General features: G+C 48.7%; 1 protein-coding gene across 1 annotated transcript in view; it reads right to left on the bottom strand.

Moving 5' to 3' along the window:
• GPR139 (G protein-coupled receptor 139) overlaps positions 1–12,975 on the bottom strand; it is a gene marked incomplete at both ends in the record, with an annotated part of 40,154 nt that extends 27,179 nt beyond the window's left edge. Inside the window, one exon of the mRNA XM_081256200.1 lies at positions 12,852–12,975. Coding sequence (XP_081112326.1) covers positions 12,852–12,975 — 124 coding nt within the window. The remainder of the gene's footprint in view (positions 1–12,851) is intronic.
• Positions 12,976–13,455: the final 480 nt, after the last annotated feature.

The following is a 13,455-nucleotide window of genomic DNA, read 5'->3' as shown; positions in this document are numbered from 1 at the left end:
GATTCTTCTCACAGCAGCTAGACAGGCCTTTGAAAACCTCACATTAGGTCATGTCACCTGCTCAGTGTGTCTTGCAACACTTAGAGTAAAATCCAAGCTCCTCACTGGACCGAAGGGCCCGCAGCATCCAGCCGGTGACTCCCTCGTCCCCACTTCTCGCTCGTTACATCCCAGCCCCGAGGCTGCATGCAATCCCCCTCCCGGCTTTCACCCTCCGGGTCCCTCTGCCCGCACACCCTTCCTTCCCCGCTGCCACTTCCACCTTCTCATCACTCCAATCTCCACTCAGACATCAGCTCTCTGGAGAGCCCTTGCCTGGCCCCCATCACTCTACCACGTCTTCTTATCCCCGTAGCGTGCATCACTAGCTAACATAACTCTGCGGATGCATATGGTTTACTTGCTGACTGCTCGTCCCCCTGCTTTTCCTCCAGGGACAACAAGGGTTCCTGGCACGTGAAAGGGCCTCCACATACATACGCTCAGTGGGAGCCTGAGGCTCGAAGGGCAAATTACCTGCTCAAGACCTCACAGCTAGCAAAGTGGAACTTAACTCGTAAACCAGTGTTACTTCCCTGATCCCTCTGGCCAGGAGCAGTGGAGTTCTGGAAGGGTCCTGGGTGTGGAGGGCGGACATGTGTAGGAACCACGTTCTATGAAGGTCAAGAGCGTGGATCGTGTGATTCCTTTAAGGAACATCCATCCCCACCCTCCTCAAAAACTGGTCCCACTGGCTCGAGTTCCCTCTGCAGTCACCGCTCTGTTCTACCACCTTCCAGGGAAGCCGGTGCTTTTCTTTCAAGAGGCAGATGGTGGTTCTTGTCAGCGGTTCTGTGGAGCTGAACCGTGGGGTGAGGCCAGGAATGCTAAAAGCAAGGGCTGCAGCCAGAACAGGATCGCTGGCCATTCTATGACTTTGATTGTGGAGTGTGTGTCTGTGTGGTATTTGTGTGTGTGTGTGTCTGTCTATATGTCTGTGTGTTTGCGTGTGCGTGTCTGTGTATGCACATCTCTGTGTATCTGTGTGTGTGTAGAGGCCCGCAGTTGAAGTGATGCGGCTGATAGTTTGCTCTGCACTTAGCTGAAAATGGTAAGAAATGTCTGTGGCAGAAAAGCAATTCCCTGAGCTCTATCGATGGCAAACGATGGGCAAGGAAAGAAGTCGCTGGTGGACCCGTCAGTCCTCACACTGCAGAGCGTGTTGTCCCAACTCAGGGTCAACATGCGTGTTTTTTTTTTTTTTTTTTTGCGGTACACGGGCCTCTCACTGCTGTGGCCCCTCCTGTTGCGGAGCACAGGCTCAGGACGCGCAGGCTCAGCGGCCATGGCTCACGGGCCCAGCCGCTCCGCGGCATGTGGGATCTTCCCGGACCGGGGCACGAACCCTCACCCCCCGCATCGGCAGGCGGACTCCCAACCACTGCGCCACCAGGGAAGCGCACGTGCGTGGTTTTTATGAAGCTCTGGCTTCCTGTTCCCCTTGGCTCTCATCTCACACCACGTTCTTCCCCCACCTCAGCCACCTTTTGGCTCCCAGACTCGGGCGCTCCTTCTGTCCCGCTGTGCGGGCACCAGCTCCCCTCCTGCCACAGGTGGCTGCACAGCCCGCTCCCGTCCCCCTCATCCTTCCATCCTTCCCTGCCTCAGCCTCAGTTTTCAGCTGTTCCCCTCGAGGGTCCCCATCCTTGGGCTCCCCATTTGGGCAGGCCCCCATAAAGGGCTCTCCATGTGCCTCTCTCTCCTTCATGATCTTTTCACAGGTGACTGTTTACATTTATTCGGGTTTCTGATCATGCTGGTCTTCCCCATCTGTGTGTGTGGTTGTGTGTGTGTGTGCGTGGTGTGTGTGTAGTTGTGTGCACGTGTGCACAAAGGCAGGGCAGGGGTCTTCTTTGGTTTGCCATATGCCTAGTACAGTGCCTGGTACTTGGCACTGCCGGGCACATGGTCAGATGGATGGATGGACGGATGGGTGGATAAGTGAATCAATGAATGCAGATGCTCTCTGGATTGAATTTTGTGCTCTTTGGTTTCTCATCTCATGCTTCTTCGTCATGGGGCAAAATGAAAACATACCTTTGGGTTAAGAGCCCTCGCTTCCCCTCAGTGTAGTTCAGCTGGTTATGCCTTTCCTCAAGAGAAGCCCCAGTCATTCTGCTTCCACTTGATAGGAAGACCAAGCTCCTGGGTCGTCTGTACACAGAAGTTCCTTCCCTTTGAAGCCCACCGGGGTCCAGCCACTTCCTCCCCACACCCTGACCCTACCTTCCTTACGTTTCCCTTGGTGGGGGTAGAGATGGCAGGATTATCCCCTCTGCAATGACCAAAACTCACTTGATTTGGAATCTGGAAGGTTTGGGGTCAAGGTCACCCCTAATTAGCTCTGAAACCTTGGGGGAACTTCCTTGCCCTCTCTGGGCCTCAGTTTTTTCATCAAGAGCATTGTACTAGATCAGTGTTCCCCAGATTTTAGTAATTGGCCCACCAGTGTTGTGACTTCTGCCATGTTCTTATGTCCCCTGTACTGTTACTTACTTAACATCTTGTTTTAAAGTGATTTGCCTTTTTTTCTTGAATTTATATTTTATATAATACTACTCTCCAATATAAATGTAATATGAACTACACATGCACTTTCAATTTTCTAGCAGCCTCATTTAAAAAAATAAGAAACAGGTGACATTAATTTTATTTTTATTAATTTATTTTTTGTTGCGGTGCGTGGGCATCTCTCTAGTTATGTCATGTGGGTTTTTCTCTCTCTGGTTGTGGCATGCAGGCTCCAGAGTGTGTGGGCTCTGTGATTTGCAGCACGCAGGCTCTCTAGTTGAGGTGCAAGGGCTCAGTAGTTGTGGTGCACAGGCTCAGTAGTTGTGGTTGCCCTGCGGCACGTGGGATCTTAGTACCCCAACCAGGGATTGAATCCGCGTCCCCTACATTGGAAGGCAGATTCTTTACCACTGGACCACCAGGGAAGTTCCGACATTAATTTTAACAATATATTTTATTTAACCATGTTCATCCAAAATGTAATCACTATAAATTACCCAGATATTTAACTTTTTCTCATACTAAATGTCCAAAGTCTGCTGTGTATTTTACACTTCCAGCACATCTCTCTATGGATGCTAAATTTTCACTGGAAATCCTTGATCTCTGGTTAGATGTCATAAAATGTACAGTTGAAAGAGTAGACTCACATACTCAAGTTGTTTCAAGCACACAGTTATTTTCTAATAATTGAGTCAAGTATCAGATTTTAATTGTAAATTAATTAAAATGAAATGAAATAAAAAACTCAGTTCTGCAGGTTGTACTGCAGGACTTCCCTGGTGGCGCAGTGGTTAAGAATCCGCCCGCCAATGCGGGGGACACAGGTTCGAGCCCTGATCTGGGAAGATCCCACATGTCGCGGAGCAACTAAGCCCGTGCGCCACAACTACTAAGCCTGTGCTCTAGAGCCCACGAGCCACAACTACTGAAGCCCACGTGCCACAACTGCTGAAGGCCACACACCTAGAGCCTGTGCTCTGCAACAAGAGAAGCCACCGCAATGAGAAGCCTGCGCACCGCAACGAAGAGTAGCCCCTGCTCACCGCAACTAGAGAAGGCCCGCGTGCAGCAACAAAGGCCCAATGCAGCTGAAAATAAATACATAGATAAATAAATAATTAAAAAAAAATAAATGTCAAGTGCTCAACAGCCACATGTGGCTGGTGGTGACTACAGTGGACAGCATGGACATATGACAATCGTGGATAACAAACCCACCTCCCTGTTGTAAACAGAAGGCAGCCTTAAAAATAAATACAAAGACAATACAAGAGTGACATTAAATTCTAGCTAGATACTGCTGCCTGCTGAGGTGCTGGGCCCTAGGTCTGCTCTGTGTCTGTTAAAAAGGGAGATTTAGCACATATGTAAAGGTGTTAAAAACACACTGGCACCTAGCTGAGACTCTCCTTTTGATGGAATCAAAAGGATTAAGAAAACTGAAAAGGGATTTAATGCTGCAGCCTTGTACCACCTAAAATAATCCTGCATAAAACATCAACGGACCACCCAAATCTAGATGATCACTCTGAACTCTGAAATTCTGTAGCCTTTTGCTCCTTTACTCTTATCACTTTGCTTCCTCTTCAGAGACCACTAGCATGTGATCTTGTAAAAAGGGAACTAAGCGAGACTTGGAAAAACTAAGTTCTGGTTCAGACTCTGTCATTCCCAGCTCTGTGACTCTGGGTGAGGTCCCAGTTTCCTCATTTTGTGAAACGGAAGTGTTTGGACTCACCAAATACCAGCAGCCATGGAGTGGCGGGCTCTGGGCCCTGGCTAGCCGCGAACTGTCTCATTTTGTCCATAGCATAAACCCTGTGAGAAAGGCACTGTTCCACTCATTCTGCAGGCGGAAACGTGGAGGCTCAGAGAGATTTGAGCAACCTGCCAGAGCCCCACTAATAGAAGCCACAAAGTTAGAACTTGAATCCAGGTGTGAGGACCACTGAGCCCACGCTGTCAGGTTCTCAAGGCGATTCCCATCCCCCCACATGGTAGGTTTGTGTTTCAAAACATTATCAACATGAAATGTGTGGTATTTCTTGGAGCTTTTCCTTCCAGCTTATGCCACGTCCCTGGTTTCCTGAGTTGGCATGCTTTTCTGATTTACCCACATTTTATTTGGGTCTCCATCTCTGTTATTTCTTGCTCCTCCTTTTAGCTTCGTGCTTTTATTCTCCACTCACTGTTACCCCCTTGGTGTTTCTTGGTGCTTCTGGAAGATGTGCCTACTCTGGAGTTTGTGAACTGGCAGCCTGGTGGGCCGTATCAAGCTTGCAGACCTGTTTGATTTGGCTCAGGTGACGCTGGCTCACATAGTGTTTTTAAAATTTGTGAGTTAGTTGCCAACATTTAAACACTGGGACATTTCAAATAAAAATCTGGATTTCTAGAGTTTTTGGAACAATTTGGCAACACTGGACCATTGGCTGGAAAGCTGAGTGGTGGCAGCACTTTCTAACTCCCCCAGGTCCCCCTCCTCCCTATTGTCTATCACCCCCACCTCTCAACCCAGCCTGAGTGTCAGTTGTCAGCTGTCATTACACGTGTGCTGACATTTTCTTAAAATAAAGCTGGACAGCAGTACTGAATATTGCTCTGTCATTTTCTAGCCATGTGACCTTGGGTAAGTGTCTCAATGTTCTCATCTGGAAAATGAGCATAATATTTATCCATGCCTCAAAGGGTCGTCGTGAGAATTAAATAAGCTAATGTATGTGAAGTGCTTCGAAGAATCTCTAGCACATAATGAGTGCTACATAAGTGCCAGCAATTATTAAGAGGAAAGGGCAGTGTTTTTGGTACATACGTCTCTATCATTGAGAGAAAATGAGAGACCGAAAGAGCCACGTATTTTCAGAAAAACAGCAAGGAAGCACAATTCTATGGATAAGTGAAGCAGTTCTTAAAACTGGCCCATTTTGTTCATTTATACTCTCTGACTGCCCCGTGCAGGTATCTGAATTCAAGACACCTGCCCTCCCCCACCCCTAGCATTGCAGGGCAGCTTCCCCTATAAACATCGCCCGCATATTTCAGATCTACATGGAGGTTCAGTGGCAGGGTCTGTGCTCATCTCCCTGCTCCACTTCTGTGCACGATCCTGGCTGCAGCATGTAGGGTGATCTTGCTGGTGATGCTTGTCACTCCCTTCACTAGCTTTAGCTGAAGACCATTTCGTGTTCTGGACTGATATTATTTCTGGAGGTTTCACTGAACCACAGGCAGCTCTCTTAGGAGTACAAATTCCCTAGGCTTATGATGGCATTGATGGCTTAATCCATTGGATCATTCTCTCCTAGTTTGCCAGGACATGGAGCTTCATATCTGGTGTGTACACTTGGAGTGGAATTGTGCATTTATGGAAAAGACCTATGTATAAAGCAGTGTGTGGCTTCAGGGCTCGAACACATTGACATGTTAGGCAATAAAAACAATGTGAACTACTATTTGTTGAGCTTCTAAGATGTGCGAGGGACTATGAGAAACCTTTGTGCACTTCCCTTGTGGCACAGTGGTTAAGAATCCGCCTGCCATTGCAGCGGACACGGGTTTGAGCCCTGGTCCAGGAACATCCCACATGCCACGGAGCAACTAAGCCCGTGCGCCACGACTACTGATCCTGTGCTCTAGAGCCCGTGAGCCACAACTACTGAGCCCGCATGCCACAACTACTGAAGCCCGCACGCATAGAGCCTGTGCTCCTCCATAAAAGAAGCCACTGCAATGAGAAGCCCTCACACAGCAACAAAGACCCAACGCAGCCAAAAATAAATAAATAAATAATAAATAAAAATTAAAAAAACAAAAGAAGCCTTTGCATGTTTTATTTCAAATTGCCACAAAACAATGCAGGGCACGGAAGTTTAATAACATTTATTGAACTCTCAGTCAGAGACAAGGATTACAAAGCTACTGTTCTGAACCCCAACCCAAGGCCAGCCCAGGCAGCCTCCAGCATAGATACTTCATTGGTCTGTACTTATGTCCCATCTATGGGCCACGTCTCCAACTGAGTAACACAAGCAGAGCCCAGCTTTCCTGGGCCTTTGACAGACCCATCAAGAATGACTTCTCCAGGGTCTTACAGTGAGTTATTACCAGAACCAATCCTGGAATTCAGGATTCCTCATGTAGTGCTCTTTCTCCCACTGTTATAACAAGGATCCTAAGGCCAAATGCGCATTAAGAGGGGCCAGACAGGTTTTAGAGGAGAATTAGGTGCACCATGTAGGGAGTGTTTCGAACTGGGGTGCATGTGTGCTTTTGAGGGGGCAACCACTAAATTATGGTACAAATATACAATGGCATACTATGCAGTTTCATTAAATAATGAAAAAGTCATTATATATACTGTTCTAGGTGATATATTAAGCGAAAAAACAGCAAGATATAGGATGGTGTGAATAATGTGCTCATTTTGGAGAGATTAAAAAAAAAGGGGAGGGTTGAAATCCTCTATTCATATTTGCTTGTATATATACTTAAAAACTCTGAAAGAATAAATAGGAAACTAAGATACTAATGCAGTGGTTACTTGTGTGGTGGTGGTGATGATGGGGTGGATTTGGGAACTGGGGAGCAGGGGAAAGGAATGGGAGGGAGACTTTGCAATGTGTGTCTTTTTTATACTTTTAGGTTTTCAAATAATATGAATGTTATTACCTATTTAATGTCTGTGTATGTACACACACACACACACACACACACACACACAGCTGCATAGGAAGAGCAGCCTATTACTCAGCTCTAGCCAATTGCTACTTTCTGGGAACATGAGCCTAATGTTTTCAGTTCTGATTTTTTAAGGGAACCTGGAAATCTATTTTTTTTTAAATCCCAATTTTTAATTTCAAATTGTTCATTGTTAATATGTAGAAATACAATAGAGTTTTTGCATATTAACAGTGTGCAAACATACTGAACTCAGTTTGTTCGTAGGAACTTTTATTGTGGAGTCTTTGTGATTTTCTATGAAGGTAATTATATCATCTGTGAATAGAAACAATTTAATTTCTTCCTTCCTGTATACCTGGGTTTTTTTCCTTTTTCTTGCCGTATTGCACTGGCTAAAACTTCCAGTATGATGCTGAATAGGAGTGATGAGAACATCCTTGCCTTGTTTCAGATCTTAAGGGGAAAGCATTCCAACTTTCATCATTAAATGTGATGCTAGCTGTAGATTATTTATAGATGTCCTTTATCAGGTTAAAGAAGTTCTCTCCCTGTTCCTAGTTTGATAAGGTTTTATCAAATGGATGGACGTTGGATTTTGTCAAATATTTTTCTGCATCTGTTAAAATGACTATATGGATTTTCCTTTTTAGTTAATATGGTGAATCACATTGTTACTATGGTGAATGATTTTTAAATGTTGAACTAGCCTTGTATTCCTGGGATAAACCCAATTTGGTCTTACATATTATCCTTTTTATATATTGCTGGATTAGATTTGCTAATATTTTGTTGAGGATTTTTATGACTATGTTCACGAGGACTATTGGTTGGTAGTTTTCTAGTAATGTCTTTTTTTTTTTTTTTTTTTTTTTTTGTGCGGTACGTGGGCCTCTCACTGCTGTGGCCTCTCCTGTTGCGGAGCACAGGCTCCGGACGCGCAGGCTCAGCGGCCATGGCTCACAGGCCCAGCCACTCCACGGCATGTGGGATCTTCCCAGGCCGGGGCACGAACCCATGTCCCCTGCATCGGCAGGCAGACTCTCAACCACTGAGCCACCAGGGAAGCCCTCTTGTAATGTCTTTGTCTGGTTTTGATATTAGGGTAAAGTTGATGTCATAAAGCAAGTAGGGAATTTTCCCTTGATTTCCCTAATTTTTAACTGATGAAAAAATGACTTATAGAGTGCTTACTGTGTGCCAGGCATTGTGTTAGGCACGTAACTTATTTAATACTTACAGAAACTCTATGAAGTATGTACCATTATTATCATCATCCCCAATTTATAGGTGGGGAAACTGAGGCACAGAGGAGTTAAAGCCACTTGCCTAAAGTCACACAGCTTATAAGTAGTAAAGCCAGGACTCAAACTCCAGAAGTCCAGCTCCAGACATTGTACTCTTAATCTGTTTACTACATTTTCTCTAAAGATTTTACAGGCAAAAGAGAACACATCTAGAGGGCTCAGCCCAGCTTAGCAGCCACCATTCTTCCACCTGTGGTTAACAACAACAGTAACTAGCACATGTCAAAGCACTTACTACCTGCCAAGCTACAGACTCATCATCTCCTTTCATCTTGCACCAGCCCTCAGAGGCAGGCAGGCAGTTGTGGAAATGCTCCCTTCTGCCGGGCGGCATGCAGTTTCAGGCTTCATCTTCTTCACTTTGTCTCCCTTAACATCCATTGTGCCTTTTAGAAGGTAAAATTTAAAAAATATCTTTCAAATCTCAGTTTAATTTTCCACTACTCCTTCCTTATCAGGTGGGTTCACCGGTCCTCCCTCCCACTCTCTTCCCCCAGGCATTCAGGCTCATCTTTTCCTCTTGCACTGCCTTTTGCTTTGCACTGTCTTGTCCCAGCTGGCCCAATCAGTGTCTCCAACTCTACTTTGTTGGCTTATTGTATGTGTTTTGAGAAGTTGGAAACATTTTGCTTATTTAAAATGGAGGAAGAAAGAGATGGAGTTTTAAGAACAGCTGGGACACCAGTTTTCTCCAGTGAGCCCACAGCACGAACTGAAGTTAGTTAAAAGAACTCGTAGTAATGAAGGCAGTAATGAAGGCACTGGATGCAATGGAAAGAGCAGGTGTTTGCACGCTGGCTGGACTGTGTGACTGTAGATGAGACGCTCCACTTCTCTGAATCTCAGTTTGCTCTTCTGTAAAATGCGTTCAGGGCATGTACAGGTCACAGGGATGTGGTGGGGATTCACTGCAATAATATAAGCATTTAATACAGGGAAAGATCCAGTGTGGAGAAAGCACTGAGTGATAGTGCTTTCCACAGTCCAGGCCCTATGCTAAGCCATTTTAACATAGGTTATCTTATTTAATATACACTGCCTGGGGCTTCCCTGGTGGCGCAGTGGTTGAGAGTCTGCCTGCCGATGCAGGGGACATGGGTTCGTGCCCCAGTCCAGGAATATCCCACATACCGCGCAGCAGCTAGGCCCGTGAGCCATGGCCGCTGAGCCTGCGCGTCCGGAGCCTGTGCTCCACAACGGGAGAGGCCACAACAGTGAGAGGCCCACGTACCTAAAAAAAAAAAAAAATATATATATATATATATATATATATATATATATATATATATATATATATATACACACTGCCTGTGCGCTACGGTTACCACCATTTTATAGGTAGGGAAGATTGTGGTACAGAGAATAAGAATTCTTAAGTGGCAGAGCTTTGCCTATACTTCACATTAGAACCCTCTGGATCCCACACCAGCCCAGTTAAATTGGACTGTCTGGGGTAATTCTTAGAGGCAGGGGATTGGACCACATGGCCTTTCCCAAGCTCTTCCTTTCAATCTAGAGGCTGAAAGTGCTAAGAAACAGCCCCGCTTTCCCCTAGTTACTAGCTCCCCTGTTGCCAAACAGCCATTCCCCATCGCTCTTTCAGTCTCCAACCACCATGGCGAGAATTTGGAATTGGGGTGAGTCCACTGCCAGGAAAAGTGACTCAATTAAAATCTCAGTTTTCAACAATATTACCAAGCCCTGCGGTCTGTTACTTCACAGCCAGCATAGCTGAGCCTCCCAGTCGGAGGCCAGGTAGCAAGGGTTTGCGAGTTGCTGGGGCTAGGGGCAGGGCGGGGAATACTTAGTGAGCTCAGCCAGAGAAGCACAACACTGAGCTGAGTGCTCTTCTCAGCATGCTTCCCGGTCCCTTCTCTGGCTCAGGCAAGGCTGAGCAACCCCCCTCCTCCTTATAAGCAAGGCAGCTTCATGATAACCACAACTGCAGCAGCACAGCAGCAATCAATGTGTGGTGTGTCAGGCACTGAGCTGTGCGCTTCACTTGCACCCTCGCCTCCATCCACATCTTTACTTCTCACCACAATTTCAGGGGTAGGTACTCTCATAATGCCCATTTTACAGATGTGGAAACTGAGGCACAGAGACATGAAAGGTTCACAAATTAATACCCAGCTCTGCTTCATTCTACAGTCTGCATTCTTAGTTACTAGGACATACTTGTCTGCCCTTACGGTTTTGAGAGAATGACTTAAGGATTTCACTTTTGAACCACCTTGCAAGCCATTAACAAAGCCCATGATCTTCCTGCAAGCCTGGCTTCTCCAATCGATTTTCTCCAGAATGTTTGGTCCTTCTGCATCCATCACAAGCTCCACTTATGAGCTCCTTGACCTCAGAGACTGCATCTTAGGGGTCTCTGAGTCCCTTTTTTACACCTCCTTAGCCCTTGGCACACAGTAGGTGGTCATAACTCTGAATGTATGAACACATCAATGCCCTTCAAGTTCTAATCACAATCCCCCACTCCTTTAAGTCTCTAAGCCCTGAGCTCAGCCTTGAAGAGCATGTGCCTGGCATATAATAGGTGCCAATATCAATGGGTCAGGAAGGTCCTAGCTGGCATAGGAGTTAAGCTGTAAAGGTGTGTGGTACCTTGACTCCCACCTTGAGGTGTTTGAAGGTCTGAGCTTTCCCTCATTCTCCCCATTTCCCTGCTCTGGACCCTTAGAGCCTCTGCTCGTCTTTACGGTTCTGTCCCTTAAGGGGTTTTCAGAAGAAAAGCCTGAGAGAGTAGTTACTCTTGAGTCCAAAGAGGAGATGGAGGGGTGAGGGGTAGGAGTCAGAAAGGGGCCCTGTCACTTCTCCGGTTCAGCAAATAACCAACCTTCTCAAAAACACTCCCCGAAGGAGAGCTCTGGAGAGGCTCAGGAGGGCCAACATGGGGAGGTGGGAAATGGGCCGAAATCAATTCCAGCTCTAGGTAATTACAGGACACAAGCCACCACCCCAGCAGGGTGAATCAGGTTAGCCTCTCTGTGAGGGCAGCCAGAGCGATTAGTTAGTAATAAAATTCCCATCACTCACTGGGGGAGAAGCTCAGCCTTAGCAAACTTATGGTTTCTTGAACCTGCCAAATTTGGGAGGGAGGATTTATTTAAACAACCTTAGCAGGGTCCGTGACTACCAAGATGAATGTTTTGGAAAGGAAATCTCACAAGGCTCTCAGAAATCCAGCTCCCAAGTTCCCAGGATCCCAGGATGCTAAAGACAGTGGGGTTGATGATGCTACGATTCTAGGCTTTACATAGGACTGGATTTTTTCTTTTTTTTTTTCCTGTTTCTTTCTGTCCCTCTCTCCCATCTGCATGGAAGTGACCTTTAGGAATCTTTCTGCCACAGAGACTGTCTCAGGGACTATCTGGAAGAAAGGTCCCTCAAGCTGGAGCCTCAGGAAGCCCGCCCCCCACCTCAGGCGACCATGGCAAGCACCAACTCCCCCCTCTCCCCTCAGTAAGCCCCTTCCCAACAGCTCAGCTCTCTTCAGGAACTCAGGACAAGTCTCAGCTATACTTTGGACAGGAGGCTAGGATGTGGGACCAGCCAGACATGTGCAGCAGCTGTGAGCTGCCTAGGGTGGGTGGACCAGGAGGCAAAGCCCAGGGGTGAGGCATGTCCTCAAGGAGACTGTGACCCCCTGAGGTGGCGGCCTCGGCAGCCCGCGTGTACCTCTGCACCCTTGCCCTGTCCAGGGCATGGCTCCGGAGCCGCCCCGCCTCTTTCTAGCCGGCCTAGAGACGCGTTCCTCAAGGTGGCAGCGGGGGCTCATCCCTCGCTCCATCCCAGCGCCCCCCGGGGCCAGAAAGTGCCCAGGATCAGGGGTTCCAGCTTCATCTCGGGTCAGGCGGCAACACGCCGCAGGGCAGAGGGGCAGAGGTGCCCCCAGTCTGGGGGCGACGGGAGAGGGGAGGCCCCCGCGAAGCCATCTGTCCGGACTTGCAGTCGAGTCACACACAGCCCCCTATGGACCCCCTCACGGGCGCCGACCGCTTCAGTCGCGCACACAAATACACACAGACACGCTCGAATCCCGCGCACTCACACCGACCCCACTCACACCCTGCCCATCGCCTGCCGGGTACACTCGTGAGACGCACACACGCACTGTCCCCGCCAGGCCACCGCAACTTCCTTTCCCCCAGCCTGGAAATGTCCGCAGTTGCCCTTAAGGCGTAAACTTTTTCAGAGGGGGCGTCAGGGATCGCACCGAGAAGGTGGCTAGGCCTGGGGGTCCCGGGCAGGGTCACCCCGCACTTGGGGCTCCCGTCTTCCCTCCCTGTCCCCCACGCCCCTCACCTGGTAAACCGAGGCACAACAAGAGGCTGTAGTAGACCACGGGCACGAAGCCCAAGCCGCAGGCCCAGCCGGGGGACCAGGACAGCGAGCTGTTGGCTACGAGGTGGGCGTGCGTGTGCTCCATGAGCGCGCCCCTCGCTCGCCTCAGCTCGGCGCCCGGCCTGCCAGCCCTGCTCTGGACGCCGGCTCGGTGGTGGCTGCCGCCGAGGCAGCAGCTGGAGCAGCAGCGCCTCTCCCTGCAGGACTTGCTGCTACCCTCGGCCGTGGTCCCCTCTGCTCCCTCCGCACCTGCTCGCCTGGAGTCCCGGCTCAGCCCTCCTGCAGGGCGCAGGGCGCAGGGACTCGGGAGGGGCTCCCGGAGCCCGATTGTGCACCTCCCACCTCCGACCCTCTAGGCTCCCGCCTCGGAGCCGGGGGCCTGGGACGCCGCTCCCCGCAGCCAATCAGCTGTGCCTGGACGCGGTGGAGGTGGAGGGGGGGAGGTGCTCGGGAGGAGGGGGTCCCAGCTGCCTCTCTCGGCTTCGGTTTCTGGATTAGAGATGGAGTTAGACCTGGGAACCCCAGAGGAAGCCTGGGTGGGAACAGACTACCCTCATCTCCCCCA

The sequence above is a fragment of the Mesoplodon bidens genome (genome assembly GCF_964165515.1).
Source record: "Mesoplodon bidens genome assembly, chromosome: 15".
Lineage (NCBI taxonomy): Eukaryota > Metazoa > Chordata > Mammalia > Artiodactyla > Ziphiidae > Mesoplodon > Mesoplodon bidens.
Note: the sequence above shows the minus strand (reverse complement) of the source record. Positions and strands in the feature narration are given on the sequence as shown.